At 43.5% G+C, this 22,823-nt stretch overlaps 1 protein-coding gene across 2 annotated transcripts in view; it reads right to left on the bottom strand.

Annotated features, from left to right (window-relative positions):
• The window catches only part of MAP2K5 (mitogen-activated protein kinase kinase 5), a 120,056-nt gene that overhangs the window by 8,035 nt on the left and 89,198 nt on the right, over positions 1–22,823 (bottom strand). For both annotated transcript variants that reach the window (XM_042039142.1, XM_042039141.1), the window contains 2 exons: positions 11,206–11,267; positions 8,872–8,917 (listed from right to left, as the gene is read on the bottom strand). In XM_042039142.1, the coding sequence (XP_041895076.1) occupies positions 8,872–8,917; positions 11,206–11,267 (108 nt within the window). The remainder of the gene's footprint in view (positions 1–8,871; positions 8,918–11,205; positions 11,268–22,823) is intronic.

The following is a 22,823-nucleotide window of genomic DNA, read 5'->3' as shown; positions in this document are numbered from 1 at the left end:
CAACAGAAGCAGATCTGCCGAGTGAAACGGTTGGTGCAACATTTTAGGGATGGAAGAGGTTTGACTTTTGCCCAGCTCTGGTCTGGTTTGCAGCCTCAGTGCCCATTAGTAGCTGGAGCTCATTAGGTGTGTGCCTGGAGCACATCTTCTGGAATGGTTTCATTTGAAATCAATGCAATTCATGAGCTTCAAGACCTGTCTGTGATGAGAATGAAAGAGTGGGGGCTTGCAAAGAGCAGAGATTCACACCAGAAAGGCACACCTGACCTGAACTCTGATGCTGATGGAGCTGCACCTGCAGAAGTGTCCTCAGCTCCAGCACAGGAATGGTCTCGGTGACACCGAATGGAGCTCGTCAGGAATTAAAAGCTGATACAGTATTTCCCTCAAATGAGGACTGAATGTTCCCTACAGCACTTCCTTCAAATGAGGACTAAGTGTTCGCCTAGACTGGGAGAGAAGGGTGAAGAAAACAACTGTTTCCCCCACGTTTTTCTACTGAGAAAAAAAAAAAATTGCTAAGCAAATTACTAAGCTGAAGTAAACTGAAACAATCTCCTAAATGTTTTTCACCCAAACCTTGGAGAAGAAAATGCTGTATGCATACACACACACAAATAACAACAATTAACAAAAGCAAAAAAACCCCTGAAAATGATGTGGCTGGAAGCAAAACGGGAGAACGAAACAGCTCGTACTTCGTTAGCATTTTTGTGATGAAGTTTCTGCAAATGAACAAGTTGTTTTTAAAAGTACCACTACGATCATCCTGCATTCCACGGCTACATACTGCCTGCACGGAGTGCAAAACAACATCCCTGTGTTTGCCAGGCTTTGTAAAGGGACTAAATAAAGTATTAAATGATCGAAGTGAATGCGCTGCCAAATCCCCTCATCTGAGGAGCAGAGAAAGCTCAGGTATGAAATGATGTTGGAATAAATGCACAGAGCCCTGCTGAAAACACGGAGAAGGCAGAATATATCACCACTAGTTGGCTTGGGAAAAAAACCAGAAATTCCTTTGAATCTCTCCCAAGGTCACTGAACAACAACCGAGGCCATGAACACCATTTCCACTCTCAGAGTTGTATTTTAATCCAACAGGGAGCCTTTCCCTGGTGGAAACCTGGCTCTCCCCAGCCCAGCAGGCACATGCTCATCCCGATTTACACCAGCTGAGTGTTTCCCCCAACCTCTCCCATCAAATCCGAGCAAGCAGATGCACATTTATGGGACAATGAACTTTTCCACGGCTGTGTTTTGGTGTTCCAGCCTGATTAAAGCTGCGTGTTCTGAGCGCTGCTCCGGGTGGGAGCGCGAGCAGCCGGCTCTGGAGGGGAGGCCATGGCTTAAAAAAAAAATAAATAAAAAACCCCATGTTTAATTTAAAAATTAGAAACTGGAGCAGGCTGTGAGCACAGAGGTTGATTGAAACAAAATTTAAATTCCTGTCAAGCCCATTTAAACACAGGGGCCCTTCATAGGCAATTAGCTGCTCCCTGTGAAGGCTGAGTGAGGCCGGGCCTGGTCACTGTGAGGAGCCGAGAAAAATTAACTAAAATCAGGCGCTATGAAATATTTAGCCTCCTAGTTTATCACCGGGGTTTGGAAGTGTAAACAAGACAAAAATCGATTCCTCGGTGCCCTCCAATCAATCCCCCAAAATGGCGAGGGCATCTGTTTCTGCTCAATTTTGTTTACTCTGGCAGATTTGCCTTAATTGCGGTTGTTTATCTCCCGTTGTCCCCGGGGCCCTAATCTCCCGATTACTAATACTTAACACTCATTTCACATCTAAAGCTACTTCTGATCCTCAACAGGTTTCTGGGGCTCTTAAAATTATGGAGGCGAGGGAGATTTCTCTTTGTGAGAGGCGCATTTTGCGACCCACGACCAGCTGGGCCCAATCGTCACCAGGGATGGCGGCAACAAAGGTGCTAAAAGGCTCTTTCACAGGCTCCGCCGCTCCGCCGGGAATGCCACGGAGAAAAAAGGCCTTTGATGGGGAAAAAAGAAAAAAACCCACCCTGAACAAGGGGACTCTAACAGTCCAGCCAAATAAAGTTACTGTCATAATCAAGCGCTGTCAATCACAATGAAAATCCAATTAAAAAATCTTTCAGCACGGCCCCTCTTCAGGAGAAAAATGTCCCCTATTTATATGCGGTTTTTTTTTTTTTTTTTTTTGTGTCAACTGCACAAATTAGAAAGTCGTATTAATTGATTTTTTACTACTTTAGGCCCTGATCCTCCAGCTGAATTTCTGCGGATGGAAGAATCAAGCGGCACAAATCTGATTAAGGGATTTGAGGCATAATGCACACAGGTCACTAAGAAGCCATATCTCTATCTCCGGCTTTATACTCTGCTTATTCATAGGCAATTATTACTCTTATTTAATACTGCAGGAGTGTCCTGAGGTGCTAATTGGACTAGAGACCCACAAGTAGCTGGTACTGCACAAGCACCAGCCATTTTAATCTATGCAGAGTGTCTGAATACATTTAAAATACCAATTTCATTACACAAATAAAAATCGTACATGGATTTCAACAGTTGCCTGTTAGAGCAAATTCCTTGATGGATTTGGAATGAATAGAAAGGACAATATTCTGGGATTTAAAGATATGGGTCTTATTTTGGAACTCCAAACAGATTTATTTTTATATATTTTTAAAAAATAAATACGTAGGGAAGACAGCTGACATAAAATATCAACAAGGCACATGCACAACTTCTCAATATACAGTAATTGAAAGATTTGCAATTCTGCTACCAAAATGAGTGAGATGTAAATATTTGTCCCTGTGCCTGGAGAACTACTGAACAACCAGCAGTGCCAAATGAAACATTTGCTCAAATTAAACTGCAAAGCCCAGGAGACTCAAGTAACCAAAAAATATGAACTGTATCCCTCTAAGCTGTTGCCAATTTGTTTTTGTCCAATTTCCTTAGGTTTTCAACACCTCTTTGAGCCAAGTCAAGTTACTCCTTTTCACATTTCACTGGGAAGTGCTGCTATATTTGCAGCCCTAGGGCATGTTAGAAAGGGGAAGTCAGATGTTCCTGTTTGCTGTAGGAATTGGGTGATCCCATGGCAATGGGTGCAGAAGGCAGGGAATGAAGGTAACGCCTTCAAACCCCAGAGCTCACCCCTTAACCCTGTCACCATCTTCCTCTTGGGTAATTGCCGGAGTTAGTGGCACTGATAGGATGTATTTCTCCATTTCGAGAGCTGATTTCTCAAGTGACAAAGAAGAACGGCTCACACCCCCAAGGACAGAGATGGCTTCCCCCCTCCCCCCCTTTTTTTTTTTTTTTGCAAGACAGAGGGGGAAATATCCCTGACCCACCTTTCCCAATTTCAGCTCAGTGAGCAATGCTGCCACCTGAAGAAACACATATTTTTCCTCTTAAGCTACCTTGAGCTCGGAAGATAATGAACACACAGTGACAGGAGCATCCTGAGCCCTGGTGTGAAATCCTTGCCTCAATATAAATTTTGATACTGCCTTCAGTGTGTCCAGGATTTGATCCAGAACTCCTTGTCCACTGTATGTCTGAACTGAGAGATTGAAGATCCAGTTTATTATTTATCACATATATTTCACGGTTGAACCGGATGATCCTAAAAAGCCTTTTCCAACCTAAACAATTCTGTATTTACAACAGCTAGAATACTTGGCTCTGTACTTTTTTCCTTGGGAAACCTGGAGAGAGCCCCTTCCTTCCCATCTGCATGTGTTTGGTGTCTGTCAGAACTTCCCCTTGTCATGGAGTGAGTGACTGGGATCGCTGTGACAGAGGAGAGTATGAACATTTGCAAACAAAGCCATTCATCACAGGCCCAAGCACAGACAATTTTATGCTGGACAAATCATCCCTGATGGGACATCCTGCACCAGCTCAGGATAAAAAAAGTGGCCAAAGAGGGAAAATTCTTGGCTCCCTGTGATCAGCAACGATGCCCAAACATCTGCATAGGTGCAGACAACAACTATGGACCTCTAAAGCTCATCCCACAAGATCTCTGGGGTGTGATTGTGAAAAACAAAGTGCAGAGAGCCCGCTGGTCTCTCCCAAAATCAGCACCATCCAAAACCCAGCCTGGCTACTCAGTGATGTCACTGCTCCAACGCTGCTGGGGGAAAGCCCTTTTACTGACAAACCTAAGCACCAGTGTTTTATTGGCTTTATTCGGGAGGTTTAGATGAAAATCCAGGCAGGATTACGCTGATCCTCCATTTGTTTGTTTAAACCATAAAAGTGTTTCCTGAGAGCTGAAAGCAGGGGTTTAACACAACGAACTGCAAATATGTTTTGCTGCTGTCCAGACCCTCTAAAAAAAAGCTTCATAAAATACAGCTACTTAAAATGCAGCTACTTAAAAGCTTCACATTTTTAATTTCCTGTAGTTGTTGGAGATGTGGGAAGAGCCAGCCAACACCCATTTTTGAGAGTCTCTAGCATCTTGATCCATGTCTTAAAACATTTAAATACACAAACTACTGTTTATCTGGGAAAAACCCCCATCATAGCCAATAAAATCAGGGTGCCCGGTCTAGAGCCATTCCTGGAATGGAGAGAGGGATTGCTGGATGCATAGGAATGGGAAATTTCAAAACTGCATTAGGCATTAAAATAAATAAAATACCAAAGGAGAACATGTTTTCCAGCACGTCAGTGGCTTTGACACAGATGATGTACAATTTATCACACAACCTTCTAAATTAATAAAACACCAACATCAGAAGCATCAGGAATTTGAATTTTTAAAAGGAGAAAGCTCGTGGTTGTGTTTGAAATTGGACAACTTGAACAAAAATCATTACATCTGTGCAAAAGTGATCGAGTGCAGGAGGTGACTGGACCCTCTGCCCGATCTTTCCTTGAGAAATCCAGCAGCATCCTAAAGACTGTGTTTTGATGCCTCCACAGGAAAGCATAAGGGAATAACTGCTCCATTCCCGACTTGCGGTGTTTCCAATACAATTGCTTCACGTAAACGCCTTTCGTTTCAACAGCCAGATGTAGCACGGAAGAGTTCAATGCTGCACTAACAAAAAAAACCTCGCCCAGAGACTCCAGCAATTCCAAAAAGCACCAACAATCTGCTGAAGAAAAGGCCAAGCTTGCAGCTAAAGAAGAGATTTTAAACAATTACCAAAGCAGGGTAGTGATATCATAAAGGCAATTTCTGCGCTAGCTTGTTTTCTGCAACTCTCTTTGCCTCTGAACAGCTAGAACAGATAATAACTATTAGTAAATCAAACTCCTGCAATATCCAGCTGTGTCTCCCACATTTACATACAGATAGAATGGGTATATGTTTTTAATATGTATGCGAGCCGTACTTTTACCACAGCTGAAGTGCACGCTACAAAGGAGGAGGAGAATGGGAATGGAATCAGCATGAGATAATAAAGTGGCCTAGATAAAGTATTAGCCAGCGATTGATCTCAAACAGGGGATGTTGCTTCTCTCTGACCTGATTACTTACTATGCATAGATTCCATTAAATAGAGCTTAGAATGGAAAGCTTCGGGAAAGTACCGTATATACAGTCACATCCACAGCCCGGGAGCCAGCCCAGCCTCAGGGTGCTTCCCTGGACTCTGGGCACTCTGGGCAGGAGTTTAAACCTTCCCTGGACTGCCACACCACAACTCCTAAACATGCACTGCCCTGGGAGCCAGGCCTGGGATGCCAGAAAACTCCGTGTTTCTGGCAAAAAACACAAGTGCAAAGGGGAAAAAATCTCTTTATACAGAAGAATTGTTGAGATTTTCATGCTAGAAAGGGAGAGGAGAGGCAGAGAGGAATATGCTGTGCAGTCTTCCCTGTGATAATACTGGAGTATATTCAATTTAATTGACTCTCTGCCTTTCTCTTAAGAGGGAACAAACTGGAGATAAAAGAGCAGCATTTTAGAGCAAGTTTAGAATGACCACTGGTAAATTCTAAGGTTGCTCCTTTCCCTGGATGGACAATTTTCTCATTACTTGGTGAAATTCCTTATTTCACTCCTGTGGAACAAGTCACTTAATTTGATTATGTACGTCCAGAAAAGCCAATGGGATATCTTGTTTGGGGATGCCTACATGGAAGAAAGGGCAGTGAGTAAATAAATAATAAATAAATATGGAAACCTGGTCCACGCCAACTGTGACAGAAATTCAGTGTTCACCTGCACATGGATATCTGTGGTAAAGAAAAGCCTGACTTTAAACAGGAATTTCATCCAGCCTTGGCTTCGGCCCTATTTCCTGACAAAATGGGCATTTCGGGTTTTATAAAACAGGAGCTTCTTGCAGGATAGACAGGGAGAATCCATCTCTGCTGCAGCCCCGGGACTCCAGCAGAGGTGCCAATCCGGCACTTCAGGTGTTGTTAGTCAGCTCCTCACGTGCATTTAACAACCCACTGGTTATCAGCAGAGGAGGAAGATTGATCTTCTGCTCCCTTCGTTTTGCTTTCTGTCTTTAATTATCCTGGATTGGTTACAAAATAGTGACTTCCAGTATGGTAGGTATCGGTAGGGGAGGAAGATGATGCTCTGGTTTGTCTGAGGGTGAGGATGGTTGTGTGTGACACCTCCCATCATTGCTGGCATGGTGCTTTTAAATAAAACAAAAACCCCAAAACTCAATGAACAAGGTGAAATCCTGCTCTAGTTCCAATCAGTGATAAGGTGACCTTGAAGATTCAGGGTTTCACTGCATCACTCTGGGCATTCCTTAGATCCACCAGTATTTACATGCCTCTATCCACTCCTTACGTCCACCAGAACCACACGGCAATTTCAGGAACGGACGACATGGAATTAGAAGGATACAGTGGTGAGAAATTGTAGAACTCACACGATATTTGTGTTCAAGGAATGTGGCACTCAGTGTTCTGCTCTGGTTGTGACAAGGTGGGGATAAAATGGACTCAATGACCTTGGAGGGCTTTCCCAACTTCAATAATCCTGTGATCCTGTGATATTTAAAGTTTGGGTTTTTTTGGCCCCGTTTTCCAGCAATTATGTTAATTTCTACACACATATTTAGGTACAGATATGCTGTGTATATCACATATAGCACATAATTCTAATGTATATTTTCATATTAATTTTATAAATAATACAAGACTGGGGAAGAGCAAAAATATAAAGGGTTTGACTGGAGAGCAGCTCCTGTTTTACTACTTGTTGTTGTTGCAAGTTCATTTCTAACTGAATAGAAGGGAGGGGGGAAAAATGCATTAAATTGTTTAAAAAGTAGAAATGCTTGTTTTTTGTTTATTTATTTTTTCCAGGGGTGTTGGACTTTCCAAATAATTTTACAAAACACTTCCTTTAAAGGGGACTAGCACACTCCAGGGCATGTAGTTGTAAAGATAAATCTGTGCACTTCCCTGGTACTGCAGGCACTCACCCTTTGGCCTCATTTTTATGGCTCTGCACCCTGGAGTGGTGTTATTGCTTACAAACATCCACACACACTTATGGGGGGCTGTGTGATCTGCAGATGTTTTATTTATAAGTGGCAGGCCTATTGCATCACCAGAATGTGCATTTACAAACAGATAGAGGTTTTATGAAACCCTATTCCATTGTTTTAATAGCTGAGCCATCCAGCCATGGCGGAATAGTGCACAAGGTAAATGTGTCTACATCTCTAGAACCTGTTCCAAGTTTTCTCAGATGTGACTAACTGCAAGAATTTTCCAGCCATCAAAAGTTAATAAAAAAGACAAAAATCAGGCAGTGCAAGCCTTTGGTATGAGACACCCCAAAGTGGAGGGGCTCTCCTAAACTTTAAGGCCTCATTTCAGCAGGGTGTTTAAGCAGGTGCCCAACTTCAAATGCAGGTCTAGTGAAGTTAGTATCCTTAAAATGAGATTCACAGTTAAATACTTCCCTAACCAGGACCTCAGTTGAGACTAGTCTGGGTTGTGAGATACCTGCCCCTGGGCACCATCAGAGATTAGCCTTTAACCAGAGAACTGCTGCAGTACAAACACTTGTTTATTCTCCTTGCAGCTCCCAGCGTGGAAGCAAGAAATGAGAGGATGCACCAGTGTCTTGATCTTGTTAAAATCCATTACAATTATTCCTATATTCCAATTATCTCTATATATTCTGCAGTAAATAAATGATGATGATTTTAGATAAGCTTTTGAGTTACAGCCAACAGCGCTTAAAGGACAGTAAGGAAACATTTAAAAATCAGAGACAGATGAGTCAGAGGGGATTATGACTCCATATAAATTGCTGCAAATAGCAATAGGTAATAATTGAAAAAAAAACAATTTCCAGCAAAAGAAGGGGGCTCCCAGCTCAGATACCAACCCTGAGAACCCTTCCATGGACACACCATGGCCAAATATTCTCTCATTCTTCTGCAGCCAATCTGATTTAATTTTACACCAACATCAGTGAAGACAGTGGCTCCTGCATTTCATTAAAATACATATTTTAACCACATCCTCTGTTTTCAGTCTTCACATTTGGGAAGGTTGAGGCTGGCAAATGCTGACAAGGAGTGACCTACATTAAACTGTAATCCCTGGACATACAAACTGGAAGAAAATGTGTACCAAGCATCAAAACGGTTTTGATTGAAACTCGATACTGGCTGTGAAAATTCTGTATTAACTCCCCAAATCACAAGTGGAGGTAACAGCAAAATACCCACCAGCTTCAGTGGAATCACAATTGCACCTCTGGTTTGGGTGCCTGTGCAAATATGGAATTGCTGCACAAGCAGAAAGAGTTTAGGCAGAAATATACTGAGCACACTGAAAAATGCAGGAAAAAATAGATACATTTCTATGTAAATGACCAAAAAATATTCACTGACAAATCCAAACTGAGGTTTCACTTACCATTAAATCTTCAGGTGCTGGCCTTTCCTTTGGCTGCTTCTTCATGCTGTGTCATAAAACAAAATGTTCGTATCAAAATAACTGCTCATTTATTTTCAATGTTTAAATATTGAATTGGATTTTATCTCTTTTATCACAGAGCGAAGAAATTCAGTGTATTTCTTAACTTTATCAGGTGCTGATGGGAAACAGGGTTCCTAACAGTAACCAAAACATTAATGGGTTTTTCCTCCCTCCCAGCCTTCCCTTATGGGATGTAGGGCTCCACACTGTTTGTAACCATGGACAGTGTGTAAATACAGAGGTCCCTAAAAACCAGCCAGCTCAGGAGGCAGAGAGAGCTGATTCCCATTTTTCTGGGGATTATGACACAGCTCAACACAAGGAATTACCCAAACAGGTGGGAAATCCAACTCCACTGCTGAACAGCTTCGGGAGCACACGCAATACCCTGGGGTTCCTACCTTCATTTCCCCCCATTTATTTCCATTACCCTGCAGGGTGATAGTTCATTACACAGCATTAACCTGTTTATAAGATCATGTTTCTCATCCAAACAGTCCTAGTTTTCCATGCAACAGGTGCAATTAGCTCGTGGAGGCCGTGCTTAGCTGCATGAGGGAACACAATAACGTGGCACAGAGGTGACCATCAGGAGCTGCCTACTGACTAATTGGATTACATCCAAACAGCCAGGCTTTATGGAGTGACTGGCATAAAGTCTGGGATGCTGTTCACTTGACATCTCTCATGGTTATTCCAAATTGATTGCTTAAATAAGATATAGTTGCTCCTCATTTGCTTTTTTTTTTTTTTAAGCAGTAATTCCCCCCACCGGAAAGCTGATGTAACACTGGATATAAAACACCAAATGAGCTGTGCTGGAAATTGGAGATATTAAGGACACAATTTACCTTCCCCTACAAATGACTCCAAGCCCCTCAAATAATCAAGTCCCACAAACTGTCTGAGGCAGCAGTTCTAATCTGACAGTCCAAAGTAGCTGCATCCCCAGGGAACACAAGGCTGTTAGCCACCATCACTTCTGCTGCAGGTTGACATCTGTGGAGATTTTAACACAGGTTATCCCCCCCTCTGCCTCCGTTCCTTTTTTTAAACCAGTCTGTCATCGATATTTTGGGGCGGATAAAAGCCTGGAGCTCCACACCCAGGGTTGTGCTGCAGAATCCTCCAAATACCCTTGGTCTTTGTAAGCTGAACCCACTGAAAACTGAGGCCTCTGTTACACAAACTTTAATTATTTAGTTACTTTAATTAACCGATCATCAGGCTGCTTTTTGTGTCCGTATTTGTTACAGACTGTGGCAGGCCTCAGAGATACTTTCTCCTGTATGATCTGTTCAAAATTCAGTTTTATGGGGTCACTTTTGCTGCAGTGGCCCTGGTATGAGGCAGAAAACCCCAAAATGTGCAAAGCCCAACCTATAGCTCCGTGTGGGGCTGAGGGCTTGGGGGAAGGCACATCCCTGGAGAAGGGCACATCCCTGGATTCCTGCTCCCACCCAGCCACAGCTCCCACTCAGGTGGCTCCATCTGATTTAACTCAGCTGAGCATCCAGCCCTGCAAGGGGATGTTTCTCCCTCCAACACTACTTATTTTTACAGAATTCAAGCTTATTTCTTCTGCTGTGCATAAATGCCTCCCCTTTTTAAATGATTTGGTTTTTGGAGAGGTGTATGACAGTTAAAAAGAGATTTTTCCCTTTGCTTTGCTTCTTTAGGATCTCTCACCCTCCAGATTTGTATCCTCTACTCACTCAAGAACCGTATTCTTTATTCTACAACCTCCTCCTCTCCCCAATTCTCCTTTAATTTAAAAGGTTTCCAATGAACTATTCCGTTTTAAGGACAGCAAATATACCCAGTGGTGTGTTTTAAACCACGACTCTCAGTAAAAATTACTTACTGAGAAGCCAATGAATTCATCAAGGCCTCTTGCCTTCCTAAACATCGAGGCAATTTTATAAGAAATATTTACCCCCCCCTAAATAATGATATTATACACATGACTTTTGCAGACTCCCCCCTGAGATGAATTCTTAAAGTCTCAGCACCGAGGTTTATTAAAACAGAGGAAAAAAAACCAACCCCAAAACCCCCAACCCTTGTAAGTACTTTTACGACCCTTTGTGTAAATAACGTTTACATAATTTAAACAGTTTGCTCAGCTTTGCTGCCCCATCTGCCCAAGGCCCCCGAGTCCCTGCTCTCTGGGAAAGGATGCAGGCAAAGCCATAAGGTCTCGGGGAGCTTGGAGTTAATGGCATGGATCATTTACATCCAGGGCATGGCACGTTTGCAAACCCAGCTCACCATTGAGTGATGAAGTGCACAAATGGCTCCGAGAACTCCCCGGCTGGAAGCACCGGCGATTCCTGGGATTGCAGCGAGACAAGGAGCGGAGTCAGGAGCAGGGAAGATCATTTTTTTTGAGGAGGAGAGCAAAATAACAGCAAAACAAAACAAACACACACACACACACCAAAAAACCCCTCCCAAACCCCAAGGAATAATAACCCCAGGGAAGCGACAAAGCCCCCTTTTCACACGCAGAATTTGAGGGAGAAAGGTACAAATTCTTCAGAGAATGTGTTATAAAACACTGAATTTCAACTAATGAGTATTACACAATGGGTAAAAACATGTGGAAAGACACTGAGGGGAGGTGAAAAAAGGACAATGATAGCCACAGGGTAAAAAGGAAGGTAGGGAAAGTGTAAATGAGAAATTAATGATTATTTAAGTAACACACAAATGGTCTTGTAATTAACAAAGAGCTGTGAAATTATTCTTGTGTTGACCTTTGTTTCTTTCACTGCATTCGCTATTTATTTACACTCATGTTTATTTACACTTATTCATTTTCCAGGCTGTCCTCATATGCTGTCTGTTCAAGATTTAAAAGGCAAAAAGAATTTTTAAAAACCAAAAAAAAAAAAGCCAAAAAAAACCCCCAACAAAAAAAAGAGCAGGATTTACCAGGCTAGTAGTAGAAAACAACAAAACAACCAGCCAGTATTTACGAAAAAAAAAAAAGGAGAAGAACACGAGTGAAAAAAAAAAAAAGATTAGGAACAGGGAACAAACAACATCACCATTTGCAAAGAAGGGCTTTGCGAATTTAGGAGTTTTTCCAAGAATGACGGAGAGCTCCACTGTGTTTATAGTGTAACAGCTCAGGATGTAATGAAATTACACTGCAGAGTACTTTAACAGTGTCATCTCATTAGACCTACAGTTGGAACAAGAGAGCCACATAAAACACGCAGCTGCAAATGACTCCATTCTCATCTATTCTCATTTGCTATTAAAAATACCTTTCGGCGTCTTTTTTCCTCCCTGACATCCCTCCACAAAGTACCCTGCAAAGTATGATACATGCACCTATTTAAATTAACAAAGGAATGACTTATTTTAATCTCACTGTGCTTTGGAGTGCTTTGGCCATTTGGATGAGCAATATATCATTACATACAACCTTCCAGCGCTGCAGGCAAGAAACTCGGAGCGTGCAGCATTTGGTGGGAGCCAAACAATTTCTCTAGCACACAACTGTGTCAAATGCATGCATGTATTCATTATGGAGAACGGGGAAATAGCTTTGATGTAGTGGAAAAAAGAAGATGATAAAAGCACCTCTGCAATGTGTGTGCCATTATCAATGGTGGCAGATAGACACGACTGCAGAGCCTCCTATGTGATTAGTAAATATACATATAATTGCTGTGGCCAATTATCAGAAAAATGAGATCGGTAATTACAAGACAGAAAATTAACTAGAACTCTTATTAAGGCTTTGTTTCCAATTCAAACAATTGGAAACTGCTGGAAAATACAATTAAATCAAAAGTAACTGAAGAGTAAAAGGAGAAGCCAAAATTGCTTGACAATTTTCAAAGACTTCTATTAAATACAAGGAGTGTTTGATAGAACGTGGCCAAATTCTCTTTGAACTTGGGCCGGGTGAGCGAGAGGTTATTGTTTCCAAACTTAGGAATGACAGCAATCTAGGCAAGGTTTCTGCTGGGGAGTGGAGGGAACACAAGGAAACCAGCAGCACAATTAAACTTTCTCCACTTCAAAGCACTGCCCATGAAAATTATCTGTATTAATAGAGAAAACGCAGAGGAAAATGCCAACCTTGCTCAGACAGAGCCCAGCAGGATTGGCCTCTCCCCATCCTTCCCTCCTGCCCAGCAGAGCCCTCCTGGGCTTCTCCCTAAAGCCACTGGGATGGACCCAAAAAGGGACAGGTAGGAAATGCTCCGGCCACAGAATCCATGGGAGACCATTCCCTGGGCAGCTGGCTCTGCCCAGCAATCTACCCCTGCTGTTTATTTTAACTAAACTGCAAGTGAGGAGCTGGTTGCAACCCAAACATCCCTCCAAGGGGCTGCCAGCTCGGCTCAGTCCACGCTGCGGGATCAGGATGGGCATCGAGCACTTCACACTCATTTGGGAGGTGATAATTTCTGCATTCACAAGAGATGACGAACCCATAATCGAGAGAAACCTCATTATGAGAGGGGAGGAGAAGCTGATGAGCTGCTCTGAAGCCACCAGCATCCCACTCTGGTTATTCCAAACCCTCTGGGCTCATCCAGGCAAGGGGAGAAGTTGCTCCAACATCAGCATAAAACCCTGGACTATGCGGCTCCTGTCCTGCAGCACAGCCAGGGGACAGGGGGCTCCTGCCTAACAAAATTTCACCTAGATGGAAGTAAATGTTAAATCCTACTTTTTTGTTTCATTTTTGGGGGCATATTTTTCCGTTCAGTTCAGGTATTTCAACCCCATCCAGACCTGCTGGCCATGGCCATGCCTGGGCTGGTTTGCTCTCAGGAGCTGAAGAAGAGATTTTGTGTGGAAGGGTAGAGCTGAACACACAGCAGGTCTCAGGATGGAAGCAGGACATGCTTTAAGAGTCATCCAGAGGATTTTAGACTGTGGACACAAATTTATCGGATATTTGCCTGAAAAACAGAAAGCCTTTTGGGAGGCTCAAGGAAATCAAGGTTGAATCTTGAGGACACCTTCCACTAGAGCAGGCTGCTCAAGTACCAGGATGTGCAGATACTGCCTGTTTTGTATCCTGAGGTTTCCCAGATGTTGTCTGACACTCAAGAAGATGGGAATATAAGGAAATAAAGAAAAGCTACACTGTGTGATGCAATATGGTCACATTTGCTGCACCCTGGTAATCTGCCTTATTTTCCCCACCTACAAAATGAAATCACACAATAGAAGGAAAGTAGAAAACCAAGATTTTAAAGGAGTGAGGAACACATATTTTCAATTTTGACTGGGAAATGGTTGTTTCCTTTTCATTAACTGCCACAGCTTTTGACCACTGTCATAAAGACCTCGATCCTGGTGATGATGCTAAAATGGCAGTAAAGACACAAAGGGTTGTGAGGATCCATGGACCATTATTCCCAGGACTGGCTGCTTCCCTGAGCATCCAAGCAACATTTCCATAACTGGGATCTGCCGCAGGAGAAGACAAGAGCAGCCTCTGATTTCTCCAAACCAGCCCAACTGTGCACACTGAGCGAGGGAAGGGCAAGAGGAAAAAAAGTTTGAGTGATGCCTTTGCCTTGTGAATAATGAACAGTTCAGGGAGGTCAACCCATTACAACTGAAACCGTTTAATTATTAATTATGCACAATCTATGAGCAAAAGGACAAGTTCAGAATGTTTAATGTGTGGTAACTCCGACTGGACCCTCTCTTGGCATTTTGTTATTAGCACTTGTCAGCAAGGTGCTCAGGCAGAAAGACAAAAGCACAGCGGCAGAAAATCTGAGCTGGAGGAGAAGGGAGGGCTTTAAACTTCAAACACTGCTCCTAATATTTAATTTATAGAGTGCCAGGGTTCTGGTATAAACCTTATTGACTTCCCTGCAGTCAGGGGAAGTCCCATTATCTAAATGAAGACCTGGGAATGAGAACACGGAACAAGCCCTCCCAAATCCCTCTCTTTTGAAGGCAGCAATAACATTAGAATCTGTAGCTTCCTTTTTTCCCCTCACAGGTCTGAACAAAGGAAGAAAGGACCACCTAAGAGTGTGTCCAGAAGCCAATCCTTTGGAACCTTTGCAATATGAGCTTGAATTACAGATCCTGGCATTATCCTCGCTTACTCCTCAAACGGATTATTTGGAATGTCTCCTGCTGTTTGCTCCTCCTAAGCAGAGCAGTGACAGAGATGCTACTGAGGCTCAAGAAGTAAACAATGTCCAGCAAATCCACAAATGAACATGGATAAGGCACTTTCCTCCCTTTCCTGTCCAGTTTGGAGGTTTACATGGATAACCTCAAGAGGAAAATTCAACAGATACAGCTTGGAGTTGCTTATTTTTTTGGAAACTCCTATGTCAATGGAATTTGGGAGTCATTCCTGACTGGCAACAAGCACCAAAAACCCCCAGGCTTTCCATACCGTCAGGGGTCTTACCCCAACACACAATTTCTTGAGAGTGAAACATTTTCTCAGAACAACTGAAAGCCTGAGATTTATCACATCCTTCCTGAAGGAGAAATCCCACAGCTTCTCTAACTGGAAAACCAGGAAACACAGCTTTCCCTGAGCATCCAAACAACATTCCCATAACGGGGATCTGCTGCAGGAGAAGACAAGAGCAGCCTCTGATCTCTCCAAACCAGCCCAGCTGTGCACACTGAGCGAGGGAAGGGCAAGAGGAAAAAAAGTTTGAGTGATGCCATCAGGGTGGCGATGGAAAACTTGGGATCCAATCCATGTTCCTTCTCCCTTGGGGCCAGCCCCATGGATGGAACAATGGACAACTGCTACCAGCACGTCCTACAAGAACTTGGTAGCAACAGAGGCTGGAATTCCCAGTGGAATCCCAAAACCAAACAGGTTTTATTCCTGCTGCTCTGTGAACTCCCTCTCTGGGAAGGGTTAAATTTCCCCGTTCTTTCCCCTCAGCTCCGCTTGTGCAGAAGGAGCTGCCATGGTCCTGTGGCTCCATGGCCACAGGAGGGAAGTTACCAGAACCCAGCAAACCAAACCTCAGCTCCTCTCTGCTCTGGGCTCCCCCAGCGCTCCCTGCCTGTGCAATGAGCATCTCCTCTGGGCACTCTCTCCTGTTCTAACTCCTCCACGGATGCTGAAATGGCAGCATTTCATAAATAATGCCTGTGCTTTGCAAAGTGTTTCTGCCTTATCACCTCAGCCCTCAAAACCTCTAGGATTAAACAATTTTTATGCACTCCAGTTTCTCTTATATTAAAGCTTTCAAAAATATATTTACTTTTCTATGGTAGCTGCACTGCACTTTGTGGCCAAACCGTGATTTTATAAATTTCTTTTTTTTTTTAGAGAAACAAGTTTTAGATGCTGCCAGGTGCAATTACAGGTAATAAATGCACTGTAGTTCCCAGAATATTCTGAGCTGGAGGGAACCACAAGGATCACCAAGTCCAACTCTTAAATGAATGGTCTTTGGCTACAATGAGAGCAGTGAATGACAGTATTGTACAAATTCAGATTTGCTCCTACAAGGACAACTTTCTTCCACAGCATTCCTAAAAAACTTATATATATATATATATACATATACATATAAAAATAAAATCCATTTCCCACTTTGGATCTACTCCTTCCAGACAACTTTCTTCCACAATATTCCTAAAAAACCCACTCTCTGTATAAAAATAAAATCCAAGTCTGACTTTCAATTTACTCTTACAAGACAACTTTCTTCACAGCATTCCTAAAACAATATATATATAAAACAACAACAAAAAAATCTATTTCTGCCTTTCCAGCCAATCTACTTCAAAAGGCCTGAAGAACCCTAATGCAGGGGATTTCTGACAAGTAACAAGTTGGCAGAAGCCAGCAGTGGCTGGAGGTGGCTCTGAGGCCCAGACTTGAAAGAATTCCTGGATTGTTCCCGTTCGGCTCCCACCCCGGGCAGGAAGGTGAAGGATGATTACATCTCTGCACCGGGTCACTTCTTGCTCTTTTCTTAGTAGCAGGTGCCAAATGTGACAAATTATCTGTGGGGGCATCTTGGTGTGAAGTTTTGTGTTCTGGGATTGGAGCGGCACAGGAAACTCGTTTATTTCCAGAGCTCGAGCTGGACAGAACCAGGGTCGAAAGGCCAGCGTTTCATCCCCAAAACACTGAGCCTACCTTAACACCTCAAGCCTCGTGAGGATCAGCTTTTCATCCCCAAAACACAGCCTACCTTAACACCTCAAACCTCGTGAGGACCAGCTTTTCATCCCCAAAACACAGCCTACCTTAATATCAAACCTCGTGAGGACCAGCTCGTCTCCCAACAGCGCTGCTCCTCAATTTCCTGGGAATATCAGGAGCCTCCCTCTGTAAGGAACGCGTGTGGGTGCTCCTGGGTAAATAACCCAGCAGATATTGGGATTATTTGGCTGTAGGATTTGCTACTGGGGGATATTTTTTAGAGCCAAGAAGAAGGGAGGAAAGAAGGGATTAAGAACAGGAATAATCCAGAGTGTGGGACATGGCACTTCCTCCCCTCGCCAGGCTCTGTGCCTTTTAGCGGGGCTCTCCGAAGGGCCTGCAAAAACAGGTTAATCCTTCCACCAGAACTGTAATTGCTTTTTCTCTCAAACAAACCAAGAATTCCTCCCTCTCCTGGCTGGTCTCCTGTCGCTCATCAGGCAGCAGAGCACGGCAGGTTTGGGCAGACACACACACAGCCACACATCTCAGCGAGCCGAGGCAGCGCCGCGTGACACCAGCCCCTACCTGCGCACACCGAGGGGACCCGGCGAAAAACTCAACCCATTTGTTGTTCCCCTTCCTCCTCTGTACCCTCCCGATGCATTTTTATTGCTTTTTCATAAAACACTGCTGCAAATAATCAAGCATGACCATTGACATCCACAAGATTGAGTTTTAGGAACCATTAAATGAGCTTGTCCTCCTGGGAAGGTTCTTGCTCAGGTTGGTCTAAAGGTAATTATTCAGCAATTCCTACCTGTGGTTTTACCTTGTTCCTATATAAGTCTCTGAATCTCATACACTGGTAAGGTCACAATTTCTGTCTCCATAAAACTATACCTTAAATTATTGTAGGTTTGGGCGTGCACACACACACACAGACACACAAGTGCATAACCTATGGAAATCTACAAAACTCCAGAAATTTTCAGGTTTCACCCATTTAAATCAACACCTGAGAATGTAAAGAGAAATTCCTAAAGAAAAAGAAATTAAATCTTGTTTCATTCTGAGCCTTTTGGAGTTTTTTACTGCATTTATAGCAAGAGCAAAATGCAGTGTGGATTCATAAGGTGAAGGAATTCAGGGCTTGAGAGGAAACACCTCTCATGTCATTTGATCAAGCTGAACATCCCGGGAATTTTAAAGGCTATTCCAGTAAGTAGAGGGATCTATTTAACCACATAAAAAAAAAAAAAAAAAGATAATAGTAACAACTATACAGAAAAATGTATTAAGTGCAAGTTAATTTTTTTCCATGGGAAAATTTGAAAACATATTGACACTGAAATGCTTCACAGCTCAGCGTTAACACCCCACCAGCATTAAGTGATGCTCTTAAATGTTCCTGGAGTACAGATTTAAAAGGAGACAAAAAAAAAAAAAAAAGAGGTCTTTGATTTGTGGAGTTTGGAAAGTCCTTGAGCTAGATTAAACTGCAGTCTTGTGAGACCGAGTATCTCTGTGGGGGCACTTAACAGAAATGCTCAAGAAACTCATGGAAAGCTTCTCTCTACTTACTCATGAAGCTATCAGGGTAAGGATTCATGAGGACAACTAATTAATTTTTCTTCTCAATTTCTGCCTGACTTGTTAAAACAGGCAGGTTTTGCAATGCTGCCTCCTGTTTGTACAAACTGGGATTTGCTCTTGGAACTCTTCCCTCCCCAAGCTTCTGATGGAATTGGAATAATAAAATAATTTAAAGGCAAAAATTGAGTTCTTTTCCTCCCCAATTCAATACAACAAAAACCAAATAAACCAAAAGCAACACCTAAATCACAATTACAGTGAGATTACAAACTATGGCACCTTTGAAACCAAAATTCATTTATCTCGGGTGATGAAGAAGAAAAGGTTGGAAAGCAGAGCTGATGTTTAACTACAGAGCTGGTGACCGAACTGCTCCAGGGGCTGGCAGGAATTGCCTTCCTAGAAGGGACACTCCAACTACACAGAGGTTAAACAAAATAGCCCTGGAGAGCTTAAGGAAAATTCATAGGACTCTACTGGATGCATTCCAGCTTTCTGTCCATCCAGCCTTCTCCAGATGCAGAGCAGCCACCTCTAAAGCCAAATCCCACGGGATTCAAAGGACGGGAAGCTGAAATGCTGAAAAACACAAAGCTCCAGGGTCTGGGCTTTTGGGATCTTTGTACCCAAGCTGCAACCACCCAAGGAATGCTGAGCTGAGCAGAGATCAGGAAAAATGACATTTTTAGAAGGTTTCAGGAATTCTGCAGCTGGAATATAGCTGAGGAAGCAACTAAATGGTTGGATTTGATGATTTTAGAGGTGTTTTCCAACCTAAAATGATTCTAAACAGTGATTTCCCACATAATACAAGATACCAGGGAAATAAGTACCCACAGCTCAGAAGAGCTTTGCAAATAACATCACTTCTCAACCCTCTGCAAGGGATGCAAAAAATGCTACAATCAGAGCTCTCATTTTCTTGAAAAACCTAATCCCATATTTTTCTGCAGAGGTGCAGTAATCCACCAGTTACCAACCTGGAAATGGAGACCTGTCTCATTTACCTCTTACTACACTGAGAATTTCTAATGCATTAAAAGGCAAATGCAGAATTATACTCAGTGCTACAGTACTTGGAATTTGGAAGTGGAATTTGATTCATTGAGTGACCCTTGCAGATATCAGCCAGGAGAACATTTAAGTGGCCCATTTAATTGCTGGAGATCTGGAGGGATCTGAACAAGGAACGGGTAAGATTTCTTCCATCAGCTCAAGAGAAAATATCTCGGGAGACTGTGAGACTCCAAGCAGTGAGAATGTTAAAAACCTATGGATTCTACTTACAATATTTCATTTCGGAGTTAACACACCAAGTGAAACTGGGTGACCTGTATTTCTCCAGTCATAGAATCATGGAATTGTTGAAGTTGGAAAAGATCTTCAAGACCATCGAGTCCAACTGCCAACCCAGCGCTTCCAGGTTCACCACTGAACCCTGCCCCCAGGTGCCGCATCCACACTTTTTGGAACATTTCCAGGGATGGTGACTCCACCACTGCCTTGGGCAGCCTGTTCCAATGCTTCACAACCCTTTCCATGAGGAAATTTTTCCCATTATCCAACCTGGCCCTCCCCTGGCACAGCCTGAGGCCGTTCCCTCTCCTCCTGTCCCTGTTCCCTGGGAGCAGAGCCCGACCCCCCCGGCTGCCCCCTCCTGTCAGGGAGTTGTGCAGAACCAGAAGGTTCCCCTGAGCCTCCTTTTCTCCAGGCTGAGCCCCCCTCCCAGCTCCCTCAGGCGCTCCTGGGGCTCTGGGGTTTGCATTTCCAATTCCTATTTCTAATCTTTTTGTGTATCTGGAACAGATTCCGACAACAAAAACTTTTACGAATTGTTTGAAACTGCACCCATTGCTTGGGAAGCACAACCCTGTTCCATGGCAAATTCTTTGGCTGCGCTACCACAAAACACAGGGCCACATCCAGGACATCTTCCAAGCCAGGCTCCTGCTTCCAGCCCCACTCCATTCTCCTTCATGTGGGAGCGCTCTGGAAAGGCTGCACACACAGCAAGCGACGCGTGTCCTTCCCAACGGGAATCATCTGCGCCGCTCAGCGCTTCCCATGCAGCATTTCCCGGAGTTGGAGACAAACTCAGCCGAGTGCTGGAATATTAAATGGCTCTCAGCTCCCAAATAACAGCAGCCTGCCTTTATTGCCGGCTGTGGCAGGAGGAACTCCATTACCAACGAGTCTATCCCCATCTTTGGGCCAGGAGCAGGAATCTTGTCATGGTGGGAGATGCTGCTCCAATTAGGATTGTTGCTTAAATGAGCGTGTCTTATTTGGAGCTGGATCAGAGCTCACTGTAAGTCACCACATGGTAAAAAATAAAGGTTCTGGCAGGCATGTTTCCCATGCACACAGTGCTCCTCACTAATTCTGCCATTAAAAAATAATCCCAGCCCCGATGCCATTAGCAGCCCCATAAGATCATTTCTCAACAAAACCCATCAGGCACAGTTTGCTGTGATTTCAGAAGAACCATCGCGCCTGGCTCATTTTGGTTCAATTATCCTGCTTCTCAAATCATTTGTTCATCCTTTCTGCGAGTCAATTCAAGTCCTAGAAAATGAACAAACACACTTTGCAAACTGCCAAAGTGACCCACTGTGTTTCAGGTATTTCACTAAGAGTTTAAAACCAGCTCCAAAAATCTCACTGCTGCAGAACATCTAAAAACTCCCATGGGCAGTTTTTATTCCATAGTGTCCACTATCCCAGGTTGCCCCAAGCCCTTGGACCTGGGATACCTTGGACACTTCTGGGGATGGGACAGCCACAGCTTCTCTGGGCAGTTGAATTAATTCATCCTATGAATTAATGATAATGAACATTCACTTGGATTCCTGCTGTGTTTTGGTGGAAGTTCTACCAAATCCCATGACCACCAATACAATAAGCAACTACCAGAAAGAATCGAGGTCTCCATTTCATCACTTTAAAACATTTCTGGCTCCAGAGCTTTTAGCTAGCTCCAGGGGGAAGGATCAAGGGGACTAGGACCTCCTTAGAGCCAAGGGGAAAATTGGATCCAAAATAATCAGCCTTACAATAGCAAGATTTCTAACCTCGAATACTTCCACTCTGACATCGAGTGTGTCCAAAACAAAGCGAGTGGCACTTAAAGAACTTCCAGCTGAGCTGTGCTCTGTCACCTGGAGCTTTAACTGCCCACACAGCACACTCTGACCACTGCCTCAGGAGAATGATGACTTCACTTGCTGTGGAACATGAAACAAGTTTAAAAATGCCCAAATGCCAATGGTGAAGGTAGTTCAGCACTCGGATGTTTATAGCCCGCACAAAGTTCCCTGCTTGAAGCTTTTGTGAGAAGACTGGAGCACTTCTGATCCTGAGGAGAAGATGTGAAAGCTGCCAGAAGGTCACAGAATCCTTTGGTTTGGGAAAGATCTCCAAGATCATCAAGTCCAACCATAATCTATCACACTGTGAGCTCCTCAGGGCCGTGTTTTAGAACAGTGAGCTCAGAGTCAGGCACCAGCACCCCTTTAAAAGTGATTTGTGTAGCAGCAAAACACAGCTAAAATCATGATTGTCTGTAACTGACCTTGAGGATGGAGAGGGCCTGTTTCTGATGGTACAGACAGCACTGGTGCTCTGGAATAGCCACGCCTCAACCAAAGATGTGTGTAAGAGGAATAACGATGGAAGGAAGAGATTAAAGAAACAGAAGTCCCTAAAAAGCGCCCCAAGAACCAGATCTCCAGCAAGAGCCAGGGAAAAGAGCTGGGAGACTGGGAGAACTTGCCTTTAGAGAGGATACTTGTTCATTTTACTGTAACCTCACCCCTCAAGGCCCAAATGCCACCTTTAGGAAGAAGCTCAGCCAAGGCACAAAGTCATCCTCTAAGAGAAGGGCAGAAGTGCTCACTGAGGTGAGCCCAGGTAGGTGGAGACTACAGAGATGAGGACTTGGCTCACACCAAGCTCAACAAACACGTTACAGGGACAGGCTGCAGGTAGCTGGATGACTTTAGACACATTTTAGACTCATCAACACGCAGCCACTCAACCTGAGGAGCTGGAAACGACATCCTGCTAGAGGCTGAGGCAAGTGTTTAAAGAGTGATGGCTCTTTTTTTCTTGTTGGAGCTCCCTAATTAGCAGCATCACCTCATAAGCATTAAAAATGGAGCAAACT

Source organism: Corvus kubaryi, unplaced genomic scaffold (genome assembly GCF_017639235.1).
Source record: "Corvus kubaryi isolate FWS band 111438036 unplaced genomic scaffold, C.kubaryi_AGA036_p1.0 37394, whole genome shotgun sequence".
In the NCBI taxonomy this organism is placed as follows: Eukaryota; Metazoa; Chordata; class Aves; order Passeriformes; family Corvidae; genus Corvus; species Corvus kubaryi.
The sequence above is the reverse complement of the archived record's forward strand: the minus strand, read 5'-3'. Positions and strand labels throughout refer to the sequence as shown.